Consider the following 25222-nt stretch of genomic DNA (forward strand, 5'->3'; position numbering starts at 1 on the left):
GGATCCAGTCCAGGTCCTCCTGAACTCCAGTGCATGCCCATACACAAACACCCAGGCAGACATGGTTGGAAGGTGCAATGAACATTCTTTTAAGACCTGAGCCTGTTCCCTCACAGTCCCAAGGAAGGCAAAACAATTTCTTAATTCTTAGAGCATTAATTCAGTCGCTAAAATTGGATAAATTCTTAACAGAAAAGCTACTGATCATGGCTGGTTAGTGTAGGTCCCGTGAACTGGGCAACCCATTTGCAACCTCTAATCGATTAAACTCCTGAAGCTGCTTAAGTGGCGGTTGGACAGGGAGTGCCATGTTGGGCAACCTCTGTTTTGTTCACTATATATTGAGCACGAGTTAGTTGCGGGTCTGAGCACTGCACAAATATTTCTACAATAGAAATTAAACTGTCATATATTTGTGGATCATATATTTATTGCAAGAATTTAATAATTCACTCCCATTGCATATTTACTTAAGAAAGAATACAGCTAGATCAGGGGTAGGGAACTCCGGTCCTCGGGAGCCGTATTCCAGTCGGGTTTTCAGGATTTCCCCAATGAATATGCATGAGATCTATTTGCATGCACTGCTTTCAATGCATATTCATTGGGGAAATCCTGAAAACCCGACTGGAATACGGCTCTCGAGGACCAGAGTTCCCTACCCCTGAGCTAGATTGACTCATATTTCTGTGGTTTTCTGTTCATTGACACAACTGTTATGCCACTTTCTCACTTTAATGATTTGGTAATGTCAAGCCATTTCTGTGAAAGTGTCGAGTGAGAACATCTATTTGTTATATATTCCATTTTTGTATTGGTTGTATTCAAAAACAATTGAATTTATTATCTGTTAATTCTTTTTATTGAAAACTAAGAGAATGTGGCCCAATTAATTTCGAGGACATTGTTCATTTTAGGGATCCTACTTACCTTGAACTGCCTGCTGATCCTGTTGAAAGTTATGGAATGACAAATTTATACCAAGCTTCTAGAAATACACAAATGAGTTTACATGAGAACACGGTGATGCTTGATGAAATGACCCTTCTTCATATGGTTCAGGACTGCACAGCAGTGAAAACACAGTTATTGAAGCTGAAACGTTTGATGCAGCAGGTTAGTGATGCAGACATTCAGAAAATATTAATATTGGTAACATTTAAAGGTAATTTTGTGTTTGTAAAGTGAAACTGAGCTGTTATCAATTTGTGTGGAAGGTCCTAGTATAATCGGTTTTACTTGCTAGTACTTATGAAGGCTCACTCTTTCTTATTAATGTTATATTATGGGCAATCTTGTATCCTGCTGAATCCTCATTAATTAGAGTTCCAGGAGGGTTACAGGCAACTTATTGTTACATAGAATTTTGTGTAGAGTTAAATTTGTTGCAAAGAATTATACATGCTACATTAAGTTATCAAATTATACATACAGTTTGAGGTAACATAGTAAATGACAGCAGATAAAGACCTGAATGGTCCATAATATAACATAAATAGCAGCTCACCATTAACATTCTTTTGGTTTGGGTGACTTGAATTATTAGTCTCAGTCTGGTAGAATTTCTTTAAAAAAGCCATGACTTTAGATTTTTGTGAAACTGTGTATATGAGTATACTGTGATTGTGTGAATTTCGATGGGAAGTGAGTTCCACACTTTTGCTATTTAGTAGTTGAATGATTTGCTGTGAGTTGTCTTGTATTTTATATCTTTCAGAGCTGGGAATGATAGGGTCAGGTTATTAGAATTTTGTTGGTCCACAGATCTACCTAATAGTTCAGTAAATCTGGGGAAGCTATTAGGGACATCACTGTATAGCATTTTAAATGCTACACAGCATAGTTTGAATTCTATTCTGTTTTTTATTGATGGAGTGACATGGTCAAATGGTGTGACATGGTCAAATCTTGAATTGTAGTATGAGTTTTCCTGCAATGTCTATATCGGTTGAAATTTTTTTAATTAATTTCATGGATATCTGATAGAAGAGCATTTCAGTAGTCTAGTAGTGACAATATCTTTTAACTGCACTAGTATCCTGTAATGCTGTTGGAAGAAGTAGGGTCTTATTCTTAGGGCTCCTTTTACTAAGGTGTGCTAGCAGTTTTAGTGCATTCTACAATACCCACACACGCTAAACGCCATCGCCTCCTTAGAGCTTGTATTAGTATTTTTCATTTAGCGCGTGGTTAGCGCACGCTAATCTTTAGCATGCACTAAAAATGCTAGCACACCTTAGTAAAAGGAGCCCTTAGTTCTTGTAATGTAAGAAATGATTTTTGATTAAGTTAACATGAGCTTCAAAACATAGCTAGCTATCTAAAGTGACTCCCAGAACTTTGGAGGTTTTCTCAATATTGAAGCTGGTTCCAGTTGTCAGAGTAATAGTAGATGGGTTTAGTTTGAGATGGTATCTCTCCACCTATTCTTGCACTTTAGTTAGCATTCTGGACAATATTTGTAGTTATGCTTGCTTGGTTCAGACTTGCAGGAAATAGTAGAAAGACATTGTTTATGAGAAGAGCCATTCCCTTGGTCTGAGGCTTGTTGAGTTCAGTGTGGTCATGAAGATGTATGATAGTGGTTAGATAGGAGATCCTTGTGGTACTCTGCATGGCTTCTTTTGACACTTTGTAGTGTCTTTTGACAGAAAGCTTTTGAATCATTGTAATACCATTCCTGAGATTCCTGTTTCAGCTAGTCTATTTAACAGCAGTGTGTGGTTGGCCATGTCAGATGCTGAAACATTGAACTGTAGTAGTAACATTTATTTACCTGTGCGTAATACCGATCTAATTCAATATCAGATCAATCCAGCATGTTTCTGTACTGTTTCTGAACAAAGGTTGGGAGGGTAATAGTAAATTCCATTTTGAAATATAATGTTTTAATTGGGTAGCGACTACAAACTCTTATTAACTTTGTCATGAATGGTTTGCTTGCTACCGGTCTATAGCTTGCAGCTTGGGGGTAGGCAGAAGAGAGGAGTATAGAGACATTTAAATATCTCTGTAGTATTAATGTACAGGAGGTGAGCCTTTTTCAAATGAATGAAAACTTTGGCATGAGAGGACATAGGATAAAGTTAAGAGGTCATAGTTTCAGGAGTAATCTAAAGAAATACTTTTTTATAGAAAGGGTGGAAGATGCATGGAATAGTCTTCCGATACAGGTGCTAGAGACAAAAACTGTGTCTGAATTCAAGAAAGCATGGGACAGGCACATGGGATCTCTTAGAGAGAGGAGATAATGGATGCTGTGGATGGGCAGACTGGATGGGCTATTTGGCTTTTATCTGCTGTCATGTTTCTATGTAGAATTTCTCCAAATTCCTCTTAAGAACTATCCTTGCCTTATTGTAGAATTGACATAAGAACATAAGAATAGCCTTACTGGGTCAGATCAATGGTCCATCAAGCCCGGTAGCTTGTTTTCACAGTGGCCAATCCAGGTCACCAGTACCTGGCTAAAATCCAAGGAGTAGTAATATTCCATTCTACCGATACAGGGCAAGCAGTGGCTTTCCCCATGTCTTATTCATCTCTTCTAATCTAAACTTCAATTTCTAGGTCGCTCTTTGCCTATCTAGGTTCAAGATGACTTCTAGAAATCAAAAAGTTTACATTGAATTTAGGAGTTACAACAATGACATAAAGTAAGCAGTGTACTATGAGGTAATTACCAGAGATAGGAGATGTAGTAATTATTCAACAAGGGGAAGCATTGAGCTGTCATTAGAATTACAGTACAGCAATTTGGAGTATAATACAGTTGAGTTAGATACAAGTAGATTGGTGCAATTGTTATGTAGAGTTTGGGGAGGGAGCTCTTGTGGTTTCAGTATAGGTGGGATGGACATAGATCTGGTTAGCATTTTGTTTCAGATAGCCTATTTACCAGAGGTCTTAAGCCTAGATTCTCAAAACACATTAAAAAATGACGGACTGCTATCGCAGCAGTTGTGGTATCAAATTAAAAAAAGCAAGTCATTCTCCAAAATATGCTCATGTAAATGAGGTTGGCAGAGAAGAGTCGCTAAATTTGTATGTGCTCATTGCTGGTGCTAGCAATGAGCACATGTGCAGAAAAAACACAAAAACACAACAGCGGGAGAGATCAAAATTTCTCCCGCTGCCAACCAACACCCCTCCCCCAGCAGCCCAACAGCAGGAGAGATGCCCATTCTCTCCCTCTGCCACACAATATCCCCTCCCTGCAGCAGAAGATGCACATTCTCTCCTGCTGCCACACAATACCCCTCCCCCCTGCCTCCGACCCCTCTCCCCCTTACCTAGAATTAGATGGCTGACCGGAGGGATGCCTACTCCCTTTGGCTAGCTGGCATGCTTCTTCAAAATGGGCCTACCCCTCACTGGTGCATCCTGGGATGCACTGGGGAGGGGCCTGAGACTGATTGACCCAGGTTGTTTAAGGTCCTTGCCATAGGAGGGAGCAGGCATTCCTCCGGTCAGCCATCTAATTCAAGGTATGGGGGAGAGGGGTCAGAGGCAGGTGGGGGGTTGTGTGGCAATGGGAGAGAATGGGCATCTCTCCCACTGGTGGGGTGGGGAGGTTTGCTTGGCAGTAGGAGAGAATGGGCATCTCCCCTGTTGCTGGGGGGGGGGGTTGCTTGGCAGTAGGAGAGAGTGGCCATCTCTACCGTTGTGGAGGGAGGAAGTTGTGTGGCAGTGAGAGTGCTCATTTTAATGTTGAGCCCATTTGCATGGCAGTGTGGAGACTGCTAGAAAGCTCACTAAAGACAGAGATAAGCCCTTTTGATAGTCCGCCAATAAAATGCGTGCTGGCTAAACCGGCGGAAACCAGTTTAGCAACTGCCTTAAAGTTTTGACAATCTGGGCCTTAATTCTGTTGCTGTGACAGTACCGTATTTTCGCGGATATAACGCGCGCGTTATACGCGATTTTACCTACCGCGCATACCCCTCGCGCGTTATATGCCTGAGCGCGGTATAGAAAAGTTTTTAAACATAGTTCCCACCCCGCCCGACGCCCGATTCACCCCCCCAGCAGGACCGCTCGCACCCCCACCCCGAACGACCGCTCGCACGCGCTCCCACCCGCACCCGCATCCACGATCGGAGCAAGAGGGAGCCCAAGCCCTCCTGCCCGGCCGACTCCCCGACGTCCGATACATCCCCCCCCCCCCGAAGGACCGCCGACTTCCCGACAATATCGGGCCAGGAGGGAGCCCAAACCCTCCTGGCCACGGCGACCCCCTAACCCCACCCCGCACTACATTACGGGCAGGAGGGATCCCAGGCCCTCCTGCCCTCGACGCAAACCCCCTCCCCCCAACGACCGCCCCCCCCAAGAACCTCCGCCCGTCCCCCAGCCGACCCGCGACCCCCCTGGCCGACCCCCACGACACCCCCACCCGCCTTCCCCGTACCTTTGTGTAGTTGGGCCAGAAGGGAGCCCAAACCCTCCTGGCCACGGCGACCCCCTAACCCCACCCCGCACTACATTACGGGCAGGAGGGATCCCAGGCCCTCCTGCCCTCGACGCAAACCCCCCTCCCCCCCAACGACCGCCCCCCCCCAAGAACCTCCGCCCGTCCCCCAGCCGACCCGCGACCCCCCTGGCCGACCCCCACGACCCCCCCACCCCCCTTCCCCGTACCTTTGGAAGTTGGCCGGACAGACAGGAGCCAAACCCGCCTGTCCGGCAGGCAGCCAACGAAGGAATGAGGCCGGATTGGCCCATCCGTCCTAAAGCTCCGCCTACTGGTGGGGCCTAAGGCGCGTGGGCCAATCAGAATAGGCCCTGGAGCCTTAGGTCCCACCTGGGGGCGCGGCCTGAGACACATGGTCGGGTTTGGCCCATGTGCCTTAGGCCGCGCCCCCAGGTGGGACCTAAGGCTCCAGGGCCTATTCTGATTGGCCCACGCGCCTTAGGCCCCACCAGTAGGCGGAGCTTTAGGACGGATGGGCCAATCCGGCCTCATTCCTTCGTTGGCTGCCTGCCGGACAGGCGGGTTTGGCTCCCGTCTGTCCGGCCAACTTCCAAAGGTACGGGGAAGGGGGGTGGGGGGGTCGTGGGGGTCGGCAGGGGGGTCGCGGGTCGGCTGGGGGACGGGCGGAGGTTCTTGGGGGGGGGCGGTCGTTGGGGGGGGAGGGGGGTTTGCGTCGAGGGCAGGAGGGCCTGGGATCCCTCCTGCCCGTAATGTAGTGCGGGGTGGGGTTAGGGGGTCGCCGTGGCCAGGAGGGTTTGGGCTCCCTTCTGGCCCAACTACACAAAGGTACGGGGAAGGCGGGTGGGGGTGTCGTGGGGGTCGGCCAGGGGGGTCACGGGTCGGCTGGGGGACGGGCGGAGGTTCTTGGGGGGGGCAGTCGTTGGGGGGGGGGGGGGGTTTGCGTCGAGGGCAGGAGGGCCTGGGATCCCTCCTGCCCGTAATGTGGGGGGGGGTGGGGTTAGGGGGTCGCCGTGGCCAGGAGGGTTTGGGCTCCCTCCTGGCCCGATATTGTTGGGGAGTCGGCGGTCCTTCGGGGTGAGGGTGCGAGTGGTCCTGCCGGGGGGGGGGGATGTATCGGACGTCGGGGGGGGGCATCAGGCTTTCAGGATGGGGACAGACCTTCAAGGGGGGACAGGACTTCAAGGGGGGACAGTGCACGGAAAGTCAGGGGGGGTGAACGGAGAGTCAGGACAGCGCACGGAAAGTCAGGGCAGTGCACGGAAGTCAGGGGGGGTAAACGGAGAGTCGGGACAGCGCACGGAAAGTCAGGGCGGGTGAAAGGAGCGTCGGGCATCATGCGCGTTATATGCCTGAGCACGGTATAGAAAAGTTTTGGTACATATCATCGTGATTTCTGCGCGCTATACCCCTGTGCGCGTTTTACACAGGTGCGCGTTATATCCGCGAAAATACGGTATTAAATGCTGTCCATGTTCTGTCCACTGGTATAGCTAATGAATTGTTTTCAGAAATAACATTATCATGCTATTATTATCAGTCAGTTATATTATCATGCTTGATTGTCATATTATCATAATTTAAATACCTATATTCTCTATCTTATTCTCAAGGTATGATGCTAGTGAGTTGGGTATGGGAGGAGCTATGTTTGAGGCAGTCGTTGTTATTCAGTCTGTCAGTTTTGTTATAATTTTAAATAGTTTCCTTGTCTGGTTTGTCTACCCCAATCGTATCTGAGTAGTATTGTCGTTTATTTAATTTTTGTCTGTTATAATATGCATGTTTCCCCCATCTGTTTCTAAGCGCTTGATCTCCTGATTTTCTCCAAGCTCTTGGCATTCTCTTTTCAGGCTTCTTAGTTACCCTGTGTACACGGTGTCTTTTAGGTACTTTCCTCTCTACTAGTGGAGCTATTAATTCTAATGTGATTTCTATGGATTATGTCCTTTTTTGATTTTGGTCAGGTTTGGGTCTGTCATTTGTAAAGAGGGTTCCTACTTTTCCCAGAACATTTGGGCGTTCATTTTCTCTCTAGATTTAATGGATTTTCTTTTTGGTGTGTGATGTTGCGCAATTTAAGGTAAATTTATATACAATATATAGTGTTATGACCATATTAGTGGAGAACATTCAATAAAGGACAACAGTTTTGGATCACCATGTCTAGTGAGTGGCCTTTTTCATGAGTAGGGCTAGTTGTGTTGCATAGAAATTAGAGAGTGTCAAGATATTGGTTAAGTTCCTTAACATCCTCATTTAGATTGTTTTCTAATGGTAGGTTGAAGTCACTGAGCAGTGTCAGCGAGGAGCATGTTAATGCTACATTAAATATAAATTACTGTACTTTTGGTGTATGTTTTGACCATGGACTGGGAGTATGAGGTCTAGAGGTTGTGCAGGGTTACTTCTAAGTTGACAGCTCTATTTCTGGTTCGCATAAGCATCTGATTTTTAATTTCTAGAACACCTTTATATATCATTGCTACTTCCACTTTTTCCTTTGTCTGCTGATCTGTATCATCTTAAATCCCACCGGACAGATCACTAGTATTGTTGCAGGATCAGATTTATTCTTTAACCACGTCTCCCAATACAATATCAACTAAATGCCTTCTCAAATAAAAATGCTTTCACTTCTGGGAAAGGGGGAGCTTGTTCCGAAAGGATGGGCTCTACCTTAACCGGGATGGAACCAGATTGCTGGTGCTAACATTTAGAAAGGAGATAGAGCAGCTTTTAAACTGAGATGCAGGGGAAGGCTGACAGTCGCCTGGGAGTGGATGGTTTGGTATGAGGTATCCTTGACAGATACTATTGAAACAGGATATTTAGGGAGTCCCAGTAGAGAAAGCCAGGGGGGTTTAAGAGGAAGGCAGAGTAAAAGACTCAATTTTTTCCCTGTCTTCTCAGCAGCCTGTAGTTACAAGGAAAAACCAATTTGAAGTGTCTGTATACAAATGCTAGAAGCCTAAAAAAATTAGTGTATATAGCACTGAACGAGGAAGTAGTTTTAATAGGCATCTCATAGACCTGGTGGAAGGAGGACAGTCGATGGGACACTGTATTTACCTGGGTACAAATTATATCGTAAGGATAGAGTAGATCAAATTGGGGAGGGGGGGGGTGCACAATATGTTAACGAGGGAATTGAATTAAATAAAATAAAATAAATATTCTGCATGACATAGATAGCAGTATGGAATCCCTATGAATAGAAATTCCATGTGTAAAGGGAAGGAATATAAAGGTAGGGTTATACTACTGTTCCCGAGGGCAAAATGAGCAGACAGATGATGTTTTCAGAGATTAGGAAAGCTGGAGAACTAGGCGACAGTATAATAATGGGTGATTTCAGGTATCACAATAGAAAAAGACAGGAGCACGATAATCGCTATAGCAAAGGAAACAAGCCTGCTCCAAGAAAATATGCAAACAGTGCTCCTAGAAGATGCCAAGGTACTTAAAATGTAAAAGTGAAGCAAAGGATCAATGGGAATACACAAAGGAGTGGAATAAAAACCTCATTTGAGTTTCATGGGTTTTGAGGAAAAAACTACACTCTCACTCCAGTTCCTAATGATTCAGTAATACTTTCAAGTCTCATTCAAAATAGAGTTGTTTTAGATGACTCACGGCAACTTGCACCAGGAAAACACAAAGGCACAAAAAATACACCACTGCCAAGTCAGTAATATAAAGCCAGGACTTATCTGTTCCCATTCAGGCACTAACATCCAGCGCTCCTGCAAACGATCGCCAACTTCAAGCGCTCCTCAGGGCTGTCACATGGAAGTACAGTCGTCCAGCACACCCGAAAAAATAATCCCTGTTTTGCTCCTTGGCTGCGTCAGGGGATTTAAGTGCAAGCGTTCCTGAATTCAGCAGGGTGAACAGAAATGTAAAGAAATGGAGCTGGGCTTATCCTTGTTGGGTGTGCTGGACGACTTCCCAAAATAATAGAATGTAAGAAAATGTCATAACTCGTGTTTCTTTTGTGGCTTCACAGAAAACATAGGTTCTTAAACTTCCAGAAGAAAATAATTTAAAGGAACCAGGTGGTTCTGCTGTATTAGTTGACCTGAAAGTAATGAAAAAGTGAAATATAATGTCAGCCCTCTTCTATCTCAGATTTTATTTAGAGGATCCATTTGGGAATCATTTCTTCTTACGTGAGATGAGCAGAGACATGTTGTCTTCCTTAGTGTTATGTTAACTGTGAGTGAGGCAGTATTTTACTTGTAAATTAGAATTCTATGAGCAAGGCATTCCTAGATGTAATACTGAAATCATAGTAAATTGTTATCATGCATTTGTGATAGTCATGACACTTTGCATTCTTCAACTTGTATAGCTGAGAGAGAAATATAGTGAATATAGTTCCAGCATTCAAAGCACTGCAGATCTGTTTAATGGGTAAAATAATGTCCTTGTATCATAAATTTAAGACTGGTGTCCAAGTGTTATTGAACAACTTGGACACTTACTCAGCACCTTTTGTAAAACAGAAGATATTTAGTCTTAAATCTTTGCACTATCACTAGGCTTCTTGTTCTGACTGTACTATAATTCTCTAATTCAGGGGGGCTCCACACTTTTTTGGTGTGCGAGCTACTTTTAAAATGACCAAGTCAAAATGAGCTACTAAAAATAAAAATTTTAAAAAACACAAAGCACATGTATGCAGGCCGCTCAGTGGTATAAATTATTAACTGGACTTATTAAGAAAAAACCAAATGCAGGTCTGAGAGACATTTGGAGCATTGAGATTAAGCATCAAATTAATGCGTCTCAATGGCCACGAATTTGGTCTTGGAGGATGAGATGTTCCACAGGGGTCAGTGCTGGGACCTCTACTGTTCAATATATTTATTAACGATCTGGAGGCAGGGACAAAATGTGAGGTTATCAAATTTGCTGATGACACCAAACTCTGCAGCAGGGTTAGAAACACGGAAGACTGTGAAGACCTGCAAAGGGACCTAACGAAACTGGAAGACTGGGCAAAAAAGTGGCAAATGAGTTTTAACGTAGAAAAATGCAAGGTCATGCATGTAGGGAAAAAGAACCCGATGTTCAGCTACAAAATGGGGGGAACACTACTAGGGGTGAGTAACCTTGAAAGGGACCTGGGGGTGATGGTCGACACATCACTGAAACCATCGGCGCAATGTGCGACAGCCTCAAAGAAAGCAAACAGAATGCTGGGCATCATCAAAAAAGGTATTACAACCAGAACGAAGGAAGTCATCATGCCGCTGTATCACGCAATGGTGCGCCCGCACCTGGAGTACTGTGTTCAATACTGGTCACCGTACCTCAAGAAGGACATGGCGATACTCGAGGGAGTGCAGAGGAGGGCGACTAAACTAATAAATGGTATGGAAAATTTTTCATACGCTGACAGGTTAAAAATGCTGGGGCTGTTCTCCCTGGAGAAGAGGAGACTTAGAGGGGACATGATAGAAACCTTCAAAATCCTTAAGGGCATAGAGAAAGTGAATAAGGACAGATTTTTCAAACTGTGGGGAGCCACAAGCACTAGGGGTCACTCGGAGAAACTGAAAGGGGACAGGTTTAGAACAAATGCTAGGAAGTTCTTTTTTACCCAGAGGGTGGTGGACACATGGAATGCGCTTCCAGAGAATGTGATAGGCCAGGAGGGTTTAGATAGGTTCCTGGAGGATAAGGAGATAGAGGGGTACAGATATAACTTGAGGTAGGTTATAGAAATAGGCAGAAACCACTTCACAGGTCGCAGACCTGATGGGCCGCCGCGGGAGCGGACCGCTGGGCGAGATGGACCTCGGTCTGACCCAGTGGAGGCAACTTCTTATGTTCTTATGTACAGTGTCGGCATCCATGAGACAAACTTGTTTTTTTCTGTTACATAGAGCTTTATGGACCCCTGTTCGTTTACAAAAATTGGATAGCTCTAAGTCTAATGAATGTTGGCACTGTCATCTAGAAGCAGGGACTTTAGATAATTTATTATTCTATTGTCCATTCATTATGAATTTTTGGAAATCAATTTGGGACCAAATTAACTGTTTATTAGATAACCCTGTGGCATTATCATATGATACTGTGCTGTTTGGTATGGCAATGAGAGCAAAAAGTCAGATATCTACAAATAATAACAAATTATTTCTTATAATGACTGGGGTTGCCATTCAACAAATTACATATAATTGGAAAAATTGGAATAGATTAAATTATAATTTTTGGTGGAACTCCTTATGTCATATGTATAAAATGGAGAGACTTATTGCAATACAACAGGATTGTTTCAAGAAATTTCAAGATATTTGGGAGCCATTAACAAAGTATTGTAATGATTAGAAAAATCTTGTTTCCCTTAAATTTACAAGTTCAATTATGGGGTGGGAGGGAGGGTATTTTTATTGTTACATGTTGTATAAGTATTGATTATATGATAGATAAGGGTGGGGAGGGAGGGAGATAAGAGAATATTATATGTATCATTGTTGATTATTAAGTGATATATTTATGGTTATTTGTATGGATATGTTATCACACTTATAAGTTTAAAAATGAATAAAGATTTTTTTTAAAAAAAGAAAATGTTAATGTTTATAATCATATATATTTGTGGGGTGGGGGGTTTCAAAGAGGTCAAGGCAGATGATGTTAAAATATGCAATGTCACCTCAGTAACAACTATACAAAAATAGACAAATATGCCCCCCCCCCCTTTACTAAACCGCGATAGCAGATTTTAGCGCAGGGAGCTGCGCTGAATGCCCTGCACTGCTTCAGACGCTCATGGAAACTCTGAGCGTCGGTAGCTGCACGAGGCATTCAGCGAGGCTCCCTGCACTAAAAAACACTATTGCGGTTTAGTAAAAGGGGGCCATAGTGCAAAATAGAGACAGCAGATATAAATTTGCAAAGCGAACACATTTTGGGCACTAAATTGAAAATAAAATAATTTTTCCTATCTTTGTTGTCTGGTGATTTCATGAGTCTCTTGTTGCACTTCCTTCTGACTGTGCATCCAATATTTTTTTATTTCTGCCTCCTGCATTCTTCCTCTTCTCCAGACCTCATTCCATTCCCCAACCAATATCTCTCTCTCTGTCCCTACATGAATCCAACATTTTCTTCCTCTCTCCCTGCCTGCCCCCTGTCATCCAACACACTCCATTCCCTCCCCCAACTTTTTCTTCCTATCTCTCTCTCTCTCTTTCTCTGGTTCCCCACCACTGCAGATGTGATTATATTGTTCTTGTACAAGTTTTTCATATTGTTGATGGAAATGGGTGAAAGTTTTGCCTGCTTCCTTGAGTTTCCAACTCATTTGAAACTGCTGAGATTCAGCACCATGAGTCCTCATTGCAACTACTCGCAAAAGTTCTTTATTTTACTTCTCTTTCCAATTCACAGGGACAGGCTAGGTGCGTGCAGCGACTGCACAACGGCAGGACCACAAGCCTTTCCCCCAAAGTAAATTCTGACGTCAGAGAGGAAGTTCCAGGCCAACCTGGCTGGCCTGGAACTTCCTCTCCAACGTCAGGGGGAAAGCTTGTGGGCCGGCGTTCAATCACTGCACGCACCTTGTGGTGGCTTCAGCGGGAAGCAGGGAGAGATCCCAGGCTCTGCAATTGACCCGCGTTGCCTTTGCGATCTATCTGTAGATCACGATTGACGTTTGGGGCACCCCTGCTCTAGTTTAAAGATGTTTTGATCTTGTTTTTTGGGAATTACATCCTGTTTCATGTGCAATATATCTGCTCAAGAGGGGATGCTGGAGTTTTTCTCAACTCATGCACAATGTTGATCAGACAGAGATAGAATCTAGCATGGCTGTCAGGACATTAGCCTACTTTAAATTCATTTGCTCACATAAAAGAGCTCTGTGGTTGGAATTTTGATGAAAAAATCTGAAGGTTTGTGCTTGACATAATTGTGTGTGCATTGGTAACTTGTATGTGCATTGGTAACTTAGTAACACAGTAAATAGTGGCAGATAAGACCAGCATTCAGTCTAACTATTCAGTCTAACTATAAAAGTCATTTAAATTTTGCTTCAAGTGGAAATGTTCTATAATTTTGTTCCATTCTCTTACTACATAGCATCCTTTGTTTTCCATGACTTTGAATTCGGTCATTGTTTTTGTTCCTATTACCTCCCACAGAAGAACATTCCAAGCATCTACTACTCTTTCCATGAAAAAGTATTTTCTGGTGTTTATTTTAAGTTTCTCTCCTTGTTTTAACTACTGTATTCTATCAAGTATTCTTTAAAAACACTGATTACAGAACATTTTCAGTAAGAGAAGAGCTGAGAGACAAGCAGATTTATTTTCTGGATAGTAGATCTCCTAGTAAACTGTGCTTGGCAATAGAAAAGAAAAATGTTTATACGGCAGTCCTGGTTGGATATAGTCATGTGTGAAGATTTAGGCGTGTTTTTATACTTATTCATGATTCATTTGATTAGATTCAAAATAATCTTAAGTGAACATGGCATATGACCTCGAGAGAGTCTGATGAAGGCAATTCTACAGCTGAATGTGAATGTATCTGTGGTTGAGGATATTATCCCCCCTCATGCTGGAGGATGACGTGCCTCTCTGCTGTGCCTTCTTGTGCCTCCCTTTAATGTGGTCCAGCATCTTCTCTCCTTTCCTTCCCCATCCAACATTTTCTCCTCTTTCTGTGGATTTTATTCTCCCCCTCAAATCTTCCTGTTTTGGCTCCTCTCTGTTGCTACAAAAAAGTCTGCACTAATTAAAAAAAAAAAAAAAAAGTAATAAACAGCCTAGTGCTGGTGTGTGCTGCAGGTCACTGTTGGATCCTGCCCGCTCTGGTGTTGCTTCCTGTTGCCATAGTGACTTTGAGTGTGCTTGTGCACAATGTTCTGAGTGCATTTCTTATATTTGTAATGTCATGACAACAGGAAACTTTAAAGGGAGGGAACACCCCACAAGAGAGTGGCAAGAGGAGGAAAATATTAGATCACATGGGGGAATGTGTAACATAGTAAATGAGAACAGACAAAGACCTGGGCAGTCCCACACTCATCTAGTAATTGTTCATTTTACTTGCTAAGTTCCTCTATAAGATGTCCTCACATTCCCTGCACTCGGATGATATGAATGTGGTATAAAATAGGCATACTTACTCCTGATCCATCTTGCCATATACAAGACACAGACTTTAGAAGTCCCTGGCCTTAGCCACATTGCCCCAGTGCTGGAGTCACTGTCAAAGCCTGTCCCATCTTGCCATATATGGGACAAAGACCATAGAAGTCCATCCGGCATTAACTTGACTACCCCATAGCTGGGGCTGCTTTTTAGCATCATTCCTAAGCATCATGAACAAAATTATAGTTGTTGATCTGGTGATCTTTTGAGTTTTGTATCGGTACTATCCTCATTTATTTAGGGATTCTTCTATTTCACACATTTTTGAATTCTGTTACTATTTTGTCTCCACTACCTCTGCAGAGAGGGTATTCCAGGCACTCTCCATGAAATAGTATTTCCTGGCATTACTCCTAAGTCTACCACTCCGCAAACTCATATTATGTCCTCTTGTTTTACCGCTTCTGTTTCCAGAAAAGATTTGTTTGTAGATTAATACAATTTAAGTATTTAAACATCTGTATCATATCTCCTCTATCCCTTCTTTCCTAGGGTATACATATTCAGGTATTTGAGAGGGAAATCTAAAATGGCCACCTAGACAGTCACACTGAGTTGAGCTCCCACTTTTGCTTTAAATTTCCTTGGATGGAATATTCTTTATAGAAAATTTTTCTCTATTACAAGATGGTGAAGAGAAAGGAGATGATAAGGACTTACCCTTCTAGTCCTCATCACTCCCATGCCTTCCATTGAAAAGTTTGTTGTTCGCACAGCCCTGCAGATCCGATGCTAGCAGTGAGGCAGCTTTACTGGGTCTCAATGTTACTCTGAGCCCCCAGACCCAGGCATGGTGCAGCTGCCAGAATTATTGATATCACAGCTGAAGCCAGGAAGTCTGGCAGCGAATGAACTATCGATTGAAGGGAATGTCCAGATCAGAGAGGGAGCTGTTGGAAGGAAGGATGCTGCCGTGAGTGCATGTTCCACAGAGCTTGTAGAAGTGTTAGTGTGTTCTGGGGGGAACCTAAGGTCTGAGGGGAGTCATTGGAGAACATGAAACTCTGTTTGGAAGAAAAACTGGCTGTGGACAATACTAAGTGGCAGGTTAATGATCTCTGCTTATCTCCTTTAATTAAACCAACTCATGTCACTAGATTCCATCTGGGAAGCGGTGGCCCATTTAGAGAAAATATTTTTGGTGAATAAGTTTGCAAAGGCAATTCTTTGCTAGATTCTAAAATCTATCTGGTCACTCAGGAAGCAAAACATTTTGAGCTAGAAAGGAAGGTGGAAACTGTTCAACATGACCTAAGGGAGGTTCACGTCAAGGACTTAGCATCAAGTTGTGGTATTGTTGGAGTGATTAATAAAGTAGAAAATTTTACTAGAAGGTTGACCTTATATTTTGTTAACTTTCTCCAAGCTGTGAATATATCTCCTATGGAACTTTTAAATAAATATTTGATGGGGATTCTGGGGGTCCCTAAGGAAGCTATTCTTCCTACCTCTCAATGTATTTTTTGCCAGAGAAGAAGCATCAGGAATCACAACTAGAGGATCTCTTGGCAGGTAGCGTGAATGTAACACAGTTATTGGAAAGATCTTTGGAAGATGAGTGCATTAGAACAATGCTCTTAGTAACTTTTGTATTTGTGTCCAATAAAGACTGGGTGATAAGACTTTCTTTTTTTTTTTTTTTTGGAACCATGATAAATTGGTTTTGGGTGCAAAGGTCTGATATCTGTTTGGACATACAGGAGAAGAGAGAGCAGTTTTTGTTAATGTGCCCACAGGTTTTAGCCTTGGATGCTCATTTCTTTTTACGTTTTCATTGTAAATGTTTGGTTCTTTTGGATTCTAACAGATACCTTTTCTATAACCTAAAGCAGCATAAGACTTTTCTTGATAACAAACGTGCTGTGCAACTTCCCTAGTGTGAAGGGGGGTTATAAATAATAGGATTTTACTTTATAAGTTGTTATGGTTTCTAACTTCTAGGTATTCTAAAGAAGCTTTGTGTTTTTCCTTTTATTTTTGTTCATCTCTTTTCTTAATTGATCTTTCCTTTTCAACAGCAGCAGATGAATCCAGAGACTAGTGGGATAATACACATCTACCAGCAGGTGGAGATAGAGAACTGAATAACAAGTGGTCCCATTGGTTGGCACACTCTTTGTATCTTCAGTATTCTCTATCTCCCAGCAGGTGATGGTCGCTTTTCCATTAGCTCCTGGATTCTGGCTGGCTGGTGGTTTCTTCTTCTGTTGAGATTTTTCTCTTCAGGTAGATAGGGGTGTTTGGCTGAACAGTACCAACTTTGTGAGTTACACCTGGGCCCCCCCAGGTCCCTGCTCCACCCTCCGCTCCGGAGGATTGAGGCTTTTTTCCTGGTCCTCTATTTTTCTTCTTTCCACAACAACAACAAAAAAAAGAGGCCAGAGTACTGTTGCTGGACGGTTCTGTCCTGGCAGTTCCAGTCTGCAACTACCAGCTTGAGCAACGGTGGACTCGGGTAAGAACTTATGTTATAACTTCTGTGCATTTGTGGTTGGGTCTGCCGGTTTCCTTCAGGGAGTTTTCGCTGACACGCGGTGTTGTTGGGTTGCCTGCCGATTTTTGGTTTGCTCGGCGGTTTGGTCTGGGTGTAATGGCGGCAGAGGCTGTTAAAAGGTGTTCCTGCTGTAGAAAACATCGGGCCTCTGATCGGCGGGTTGTGCCGACGCCGTGGGGGAAGAGTTACAGGTCGCGCCTAAAGTTTCCCGCGCAATTGAAATTCGTCCTTCTTCTCCTGCACTTGCAGCCGCCGCTGTTCCGCTCCAGTGCACGGCGGCGGCTGCGCCAGCAGTCAGCAGTTTATCTTCTTCTTCTGCCTTTGCGGGGCCGGTTTCTGGGCAGGGGAGAATTAATTTATCAACGGCTCATTCTAATCAGGTGGCGTTTTCCCCGGAGTTTGTGATGTTGATGCATCAGGCCTTTTTGATGCAGAATTCGCAGCCACGGGAGGGTAATTTGGACCTGTTTCCTGTGCTTCCTGCCGGTAGACCTCCTTTGGAGTCTCAAGCGGCAAAATGGCGCAGAGTGGCGACTATGGACGGGGATGACCCTCCGTCTAGCTCCGCCTTATCTCTGGATCTTCCGGAGGCCCTGGAGGATGGCAAAGTGGCAGATTTAGAGTTTGAGGATGCGCTGGCTAGGGAGGTGGATGATCCTACAGCGCTCCGTCTTTTTCATAGGGTGGAATTGCCATCTTATTTCCAAGGCACTACAAGGCCTCCATATCTCACAGCCGGATCCGCAAGCGACGGGATTGGCTAATCCTCTTATGGCAGGCACGAGAAAAACTGTGAAGGCATTTCCAGTCCATGAAGCGATGCATGAGCTTATTTCTGCTCAATGGGACACTCCGGAGGCTGGTCTCTGTGCCAGTTGTATCCCGTATCTCACGACGAGCTGGACAAATTTAAGAACCCCAAGGTGGACGCTTTAGTGGCTGCAGTTACAAAAAAGACTACTTTGCCGGTTGAGGTTGGTATAGCGCTCAAAGACATTCAGGATAGGAAGATTGAATCTTCACTTAAGCTGTCCTTTGATGTCGCGGCGGTTACCTTGCAAGCGGCAGTGTGCAGTTCCTATGCAGCGTGGGCTTATCTGCAGTGGGCGCAAGGTATGGCGGATAAAATGATGGAGATGGGATTGCTGTTCCATCTGACTTTCCTGATTTGGAAACGGGTCTTGCGTATGTGGTGGATGCCCTTTATGATATTATTTGCGCTTCAGCGAAGCAAATGTCTCTATCTGTTGTTTCTCCAAGATCCTTGTGGCTCCGTAACTGGGCGGCGGTTGCAGCTTCCAAGCTTAGGCTCGTGAGACTTCCTTTTAAGGGTCGCTTGTTATTTGGGAATGATTTGGATAAATTGGTTAAAGATTTTGGTGATACCAAAACTCAGCGGTTACCGGAAGATAAACCTAAAGCCCCTTTAAAGTCTTTGTCTGCCAGAAATCGTTTCAGGGATGTTAAACGATATGTGCCTGGGAAACCGTTCTTTCCACCGTCTTACGGGTCTTCCTATAATACTAGACCTAGATTTCTACTAAAGACTTCCTTTCGTCCTACAAAACCCCAGGCTGCCCAACCCGCCCGGACCCCGGCCTTGCATACTTCCCAATGACAGGAGGTCGGCTTCCTCTGTCGTGGCCATTGGGGGTCGGCTGTCTTCCTTTCTGGCGGAGTGGACCAAGGTCACGTCCAATCAGTGGGTATTGATTGTGAGCCTTCGGGACAGTAAGGGAATTTTTCAAGTACCTTTCTTATTTCTAATCTTAATGTATATTTTCTGTAAACCGCTTAGAACCTAACGGATGTAGCGGTATATAAGAAATAAATTACATTACATTACATATTGGACATTATTCAAGAAGGTTACAAATTAGAATTTTCCTCTCCCGTCGCCGATTCTTTCTTGGACTCCCCTTGTTCAGGGGCTGCCAAGAGAGAGTCAGTGTGGAGTACTCTTCAGGTTCTTCTGGAGATTTGGGCCGTAATTCCAGTGCCTCCAGCGGAACGGGGGCAGGGATGGTACTCCATTATTTCGTTGTGCCCAAAAAGGAGGGTTCGGTCAGGCTAGTCTTGGATCTCAAGAGGGTCAGCTGCTTTCTTCGAGTCAGGCATTTCCGGATGGAAACAGTGAGGTCGGTCATAGCGGCTGTTCAGCCGGGGGAATTCCTTATGGCTCTCGACCTCAAGGAAGCTTATATGCACATTCCCATCTGGCCCGCCGCATCAGAAATTTCTTCGTTTTGCAATCCTGGGACAGCACTATCAGTTTCGCGCCATGCCGTTTGGCTTAGCCACAGCTCCTTGGACATTCTCAAAGGTCAATGGTTGTGGTGGAGGTGTTCCTTCGCCAGGAAGGGATTCGGGTTCATCTTTACTTGGATAACTGGTTGATCAGAGCGTCTTCCCTGCAGGAAAGTTTATCAATGACCCACAGGGTGATTTCTCTTCTTCAATCCTTGGGGTGGGTCATCAATTGTCCAAAGAGCTCTCTTATCCCGTCCCAGTCATTGGAACATCTGGGAGTGTTCGACACGAAGGTAGGGAAAGTGTTTCTTCCCAAAGACTGGGGGGAGAAGTTACAGTCTCAGGTTCACATACTTCTCCGGTCACCCAGACCGAGAGTGTGTGATTATGTGCAGGTTCTGGGATCCATAGTGGCTAGGCTGGAAGTTGTGCCTTGGGCGCGCTTTCACATGACACCACTGCAGCAATCACTTCTCTCTCAGTGGTCCCTAGTGTCTCAGGATTACAATCGTCGTCTGCAATGGACGCCACCTGCATCGCTCAGCATGGCTTGGTGACTCAGCGATTTCAATCTGTTCAAAGGCATGTCTCTGGCGACTCTGGCATGGGTTATATTTACCACGGATGCCAGTTTGTTGGGTTGGGGGGCTCACTGCCTTCAATCCTCAGTGCAGGGAGTCTGGTCTCCAGAGGAAGCTCAGTGGGCCATCAATCTTCTGGAATTGAGAGCAGCCAGGCTTACGCTCCAAGCGTTCCTGCCCCTGATTTGGGGCCGACCGACAAAGGTTTTTTCAGACAGTGTCACGGCGGTGGCGTACATCAACAGGCAGGTCAGGAAAGATACTGGACATGCAAAAGAAGGATGAGGGATAGAGGGGGAGATTAGCTAGATAGAGAGGGAGAGATTTGCCAAGTCATTGGGAAGTGAGGAGAACAGGAACAAGAGAAAGGAGGGAAAGGGGAGATGGTAGATTGAGGAGATGGAGAGAGACGAGGAAACTGACACTGTCAGATATGTGTTAGGAGAGGTCTTGTTGGGCATGGCAGAATTAAGCTCTGGTGGATGCTAGGGATGAGAGAAGAAGGGCTTTTTCTGGATGATGCCGGGAATTTGGGCTGACTCCGGCAGATGCTGGGGTTAGAGGAAGGAAAACTATTGAAGCAGTGTATATTCAGGTACAGTAGGCATTTTTCTGTCACTGGAGGACTCACACTCTGTTCTTTACCTGAAACAATAGAAGGTTAAATGACTTGCCCAAGATCATAAAGTGCCACACTAGAATTTGAATCTGCCTTTTATGATTTCTCTGTCTGCTACTCTAAGCACTAGGTTACTTTTCCATTCCTGAGAGAAGGGGGCTGATGCTAGTAGTGCTGTGGATTGGAGAAGGATCTAATGCCATGGATGAGAAAAGTGGGCTGACGCTGAAAGATGTTGGGGATGAAAGAATAAGGACTGAGGGTTGAGTGTAGGAGAAGGTCTGATGCACAGAGCAGGGCCTAAGTATCATATAAGGTTCCCCCCTTTTTACCTACACAACCTAAAGCACTTAATTTTCCTCTTTAAACTCATAACTTTAACATCAATGAAGTCATAACAGTCATGAGAATTTAACTCTACTATGATCTACAAAATCAGTGGCAGATAAATCCCTTTTATGTGCTATGCCAAGTCTCAAGTATGAATTTTATCCATAAGTATTGTGAAACAGAATTTTATGTATTTGAACTTTTAAATAGTTGCTTAATTTTTTTCTCAACTAGTTTTGAGGACCTCTAGCAAACTACTTACTAGCAAAGCTGAATCTTCTTTGCCTTTTTCTCTTCAGAATAATGAGGCTGGACCACAGGACATTCATCTGTCAATGCTGCTATCCTCAGAACCACAGGAAGCTGAGCTTGTATATAAGGTAAATCCAAAGTTATGTTTACATGTTGCAGAATTGTGGCATGCAAGTTGTTTTACGAGTACTAATTTTATTTCCAATTATTTGATTACCCAAAACATTCAGGATGGGGTAAAACAATTATGCCATCTTATTTTTCATGTTTAATCTGCAAAACCTCATAAAGGGGGTGAGTGGACAGTTATTTTATTCCACAGGTATTCTGAAAGCATCCAATGATTTATCTTGTGATAAAGCCCTAAAAAGGGCAATTTTCAAAGACATATCTATAAGTAAAACAATGTTTCAATCATCAAAATTAAGAACAAATATTCCTTGGCCCACAGTAGAATGCAGCCTTCCTGGGGTTAGTGACGGGACAGTTTTGGACTACAGATGTATGTTTGAATTTTCAAGCATGTGTATGTATCACTATAATTTTGTTGTGTTGGAGGTATGTTGGTCAAAAGGAAGGAAGATGGTGATGTCTGCATAGCTGTATGAAGTTATGCCTAGTTTGTCCAGGCAAGTACTGAGTATGGCTATGTAGAGATTGAAGAGTGTTAGAGATAGTGAAGAGCCTTGGGGGACTTCACAGGGGTTGGTCCAGGAATCCGATTTTTCTTTGTTTTAACTCTACATATATCTCCAGGATTGAAGGAATCCTTGAAACCATGTGTAAACTGTTCATAGAAACATAGAAACATAGAAAGATGACGGCAGAAAAGGGCTACAGCCCATCAAGTCTGCCCACTCTACTGACCCACCCCATTAAGTCTGAGTGCATATGACTTAGTTCCTTAGCTCGACCTTCGTAGGGATCCCACGTGGATGTCCCATTTATTCTTAAAGTCGAGCACGCTGGTGGCCTTGATCACCTGCACCGGAAGTCTGTTCCATTGATCCACCACCCTTTCTGTGAAGAAGTACTTCCTGGTGTCACTACTAAATTTCCCTCCTCTAAGTTTAAGCGGGTGCCCCCTTGTGACCGAGGGTCCCTTGGGAACGAATATGTCGTCTTCCAGCTCTACACGACCTGTGACGTATTTAAATGTCTCAATCATGTCACCCCTTTCCCTGCGTTCCTCTAGAGTATAGAGCTGTAATTTGCCCAGTCTTTCTTCGTATGAGAGACCCTTGAGTCCGGAGACCATTCTAGTGGCCATCCGCTGGACCGACTCGGCTCGAAGCACATCTTTACGGTAATGTGGCCTCCAGAATTGCACACAGTATTCCAGATGAGGTCTCACCATGGCTCTATACAGTGGCATCATGACTTCAGGTTTGCGGCTGACGAAGCTTCTCTTGATACATCCCATCATTTGCCTTGCCTTGGACGAGGCCTTCTCTACTTGTTTGGCAGCTTTCATGTCTGCACTGATGATTACTCCCAAGTCCCGTTCTTCTGAAGTCCTAGCTAGTGCCTCTCCATTCAAGGTGTATGTTCTGCATGGATTTCTGCTGCCGAGATGCATGACCTTACACTTCTTAGCGTTGAATCCCAGCTGCCATGTCGAGGACCAGTTTTCCAGCGCGAGCAGATCCTGCGTCATATTATCCTTGAGATTGCTTTCACTTACTATGTTACACAGTTTGGCGTCGTCGGCAAACAGTGCTACTTTTCCCTGAAGCCCCTGGGTCAAGTCCCTTATGAATATGTTGAAAAGGGACGGTCCCAGTACTGATCCCTGCGGCACTCCGCTAGTCACCTTCGATGTCTCAGAGAGGGTGCCGTTGACCACCACCCTTTGAAGTCTTCCACTCAGCCAATCATTGACCCATGCAGTTAGTTTCTCACCCAACCCCATTGATTTCATCTTGTTTAATAGTCTACGGTGCGGGACGCTGTCAAAAGCTTTACTGAAATCCAAGTACACTATGTCCAGAGACTCTCCCGAGTCTAGTTTTCCTGTCACCCAGTCAAAGAAGCTGATGAGATTGGATTGGCATGACCTGCCCCTAGTGAATCCATGTTGACAGGGATCCCTCAGATTTCCCTCATCCAATATCGTGTCTAATTTCCCTTTAAGTAGAGTTTCCATGAGTTTACACACTATTGATGTGAGACTTACTGGTCTGTAATTCGCAGCCTCTGCTCTGCAACCCTTTTTGTGCAGAGGAACAACATTGGCAGTTTTCCAGTCCAGGGGGACTCTCCCCGTACTTAGGGAGAGATTGAAGAGCATGGCTAACGGTTCCGCCAAAACATCGCATAGCTCTCTGAGCACTCTTGGATGCAAATTGTCCGGTCCCATGGCTTTGTTCACCTTGAGTTTCGACAGTTCTCTGTAAACCTCTTCTGGTGTGAAATCAAAATTCCGAAATGGGTCTTCCATGCTTTGCTTTGCTTCAATCCGTGGCCCGTGTCCTGGTGCTTCGCAGGTGAAGACTGAACAGAAGTAATCATTCAGCAATTTGGCCTTATCGGAATCTGTTTCCACATAGTTCCCTTCTGGCGTTCTAAGGCGTACTACCCCGTTTGCATTCTTTTTCCTGTCGCTAATGTACCTGAAGAAGGATTTGTTCCCTTTCTTAATGTTTTTCGCTAGATTTTCTTCCATTCGAAGTTTGGCTTCCCTGACTGCTGTTTTGACCGCTGCAGACTTTGCCCTGTATACAATGTTTGCTTCTTTTTCCCCCGAGCATTTGTATACGAGAAATGCTCTTTTCTTCTCTTTGACGAGGTACGAGACCTCATCAGTGAACCATTGGGGTTTCTTTTTTCTTTGCTGTTTGGTTACCGATTTTATGTAGCATTGAGTTGCCTCATGAAGGGTCGATTTCAAGGTTGACCACATAGTTTCCACATTATCAGATACTTCATGAACCTGCAGCGTCTGATGGATGAAATCTCCCATGCGTGCGAAGTCAGTGCCTCGGAAATTGAGTACTCTTGTTTTTGTTTGTGACCTAGGGAAGCCTTTCTTAAGGTTAAACCATACCATGTTATGGTCACTGGTGGCTAGCTTTTCTCCCACCGAGACCTCCGAGACGCTTTCCCCATTTGTAAGTACCAGGTCCAGGATGGCCTGGGCCCTAGTGGGCTCTAGTACCATTTGTTTGAGCCTTACTCCCTTCATGGACGTTAATATCCTCCTGCTATCACAAGTTGTCGCTGAGAGTGTGTTCCAGTCCACATCAGGCATGTTGAAGTCTCCTAACAGAACGACATCCCCCCGTAAGGTGATATTCTCAATGTCTTCAATTAATTCTGCGTCTTTGTCCTCCGATTGCCTTGGAGGTCTGTACACCACTCCAAGATACAGGCATTTTTCTCTGCCTCTGGCCAGGTTTGCCCAGATGGATTCCCCAGTGTACTTGACATCTGTGATCCTGGTTGTCTTGATGTTCTCTTTGATGTAAAGTGCTACCCCTCCTCCCAACTTACCCTCTCTGTCTTGTCGAAGCAGGTTGTATCCTGGTATAGTTATATCCCACCCATGAGAGTCTGTGAACCATGTTTCGGATATTGCTACTACGTCCAGGTCTGCATTAACCATTTCTGTTTCTAGTTCTAGAAATTTATTCCCTAGGCTGTGTGCGTTAACATACATAGCTCTCCACTCTTTCTGTTTACTAAGCTCCTGTAGTGAGCCATCCATTTGAATTAAAGTGTCACCTAGTGATTCTTTTGCAATAAGGGTACTTACCTTAGACTTAGTAGCGGAGTTTTGGTTCGCCCCATCAGGATTGGTACTTACTGCTCTGGTGTAAAAGTGGGTACCCACCCCCGACTTACCTAGTTTAAAGCCCTTCGAAGTAGGCGGGCTAGCCTGTGTCCGAAGACATTCTTACCTCTGTTGGTCAGGTGGAGTCCGTCTGGACCCTGTAGTCCCTGTAGTGCCTCTCCGTGATTCAGGAATCCGAAGTTCATCTCCCGGCACCATCGTTGTAGCCACTCGTTCGTCTTCAGGATACGTTCGTCTCTGTCCCTTCCTCTGCCCCTAACAGGAAGAATAGAAGAGAATACTACCTGTGCTCCTGTCTG

At 44.5% G+C, this 25222-nt stretch overlaps 1 protein-coding gene across 9 annotated transcripts in view; it reads left to right on the plus strand.

Moving 5' to 3' along the window:
* Positions 1-25222, plus strand: part of CCSER2 (coiled-coil serine rich protein 2) — a 296048-nt gene that overhangs the window by 150393 nt on the left and 120433 nt on the right. For all 9 annotated transcript variants that reach the window (XM_033940825.1, XM_033940821.1, XM_033940822.1 and 6 more), the window contains 2 exons: positions 918-1116; positions 21178-21258. In XM_033940825.1, the coding sequence (XP_033796716.1) occupies positions 918-1116; positions 21178-21258 (280 nt within the window). The remainder of the gene's footprint in view (positions 1-917; positions 1117-21177; positions 21259-25222) is intronic.

Source organism: Geotrypetes seraphini, chromosome 4 (assembly GCF_902459505.1).
Source record: "Geotrypetes seraphini chromosome 4, aGeoSer1.1, whole genome shotgun sequence".
NCBI lineage: Eukaryota > Metazoa > Chordata > Amphibia > Gymnophiona > Dermophiidae > Geotrypetes > Geotrypetes seraphini.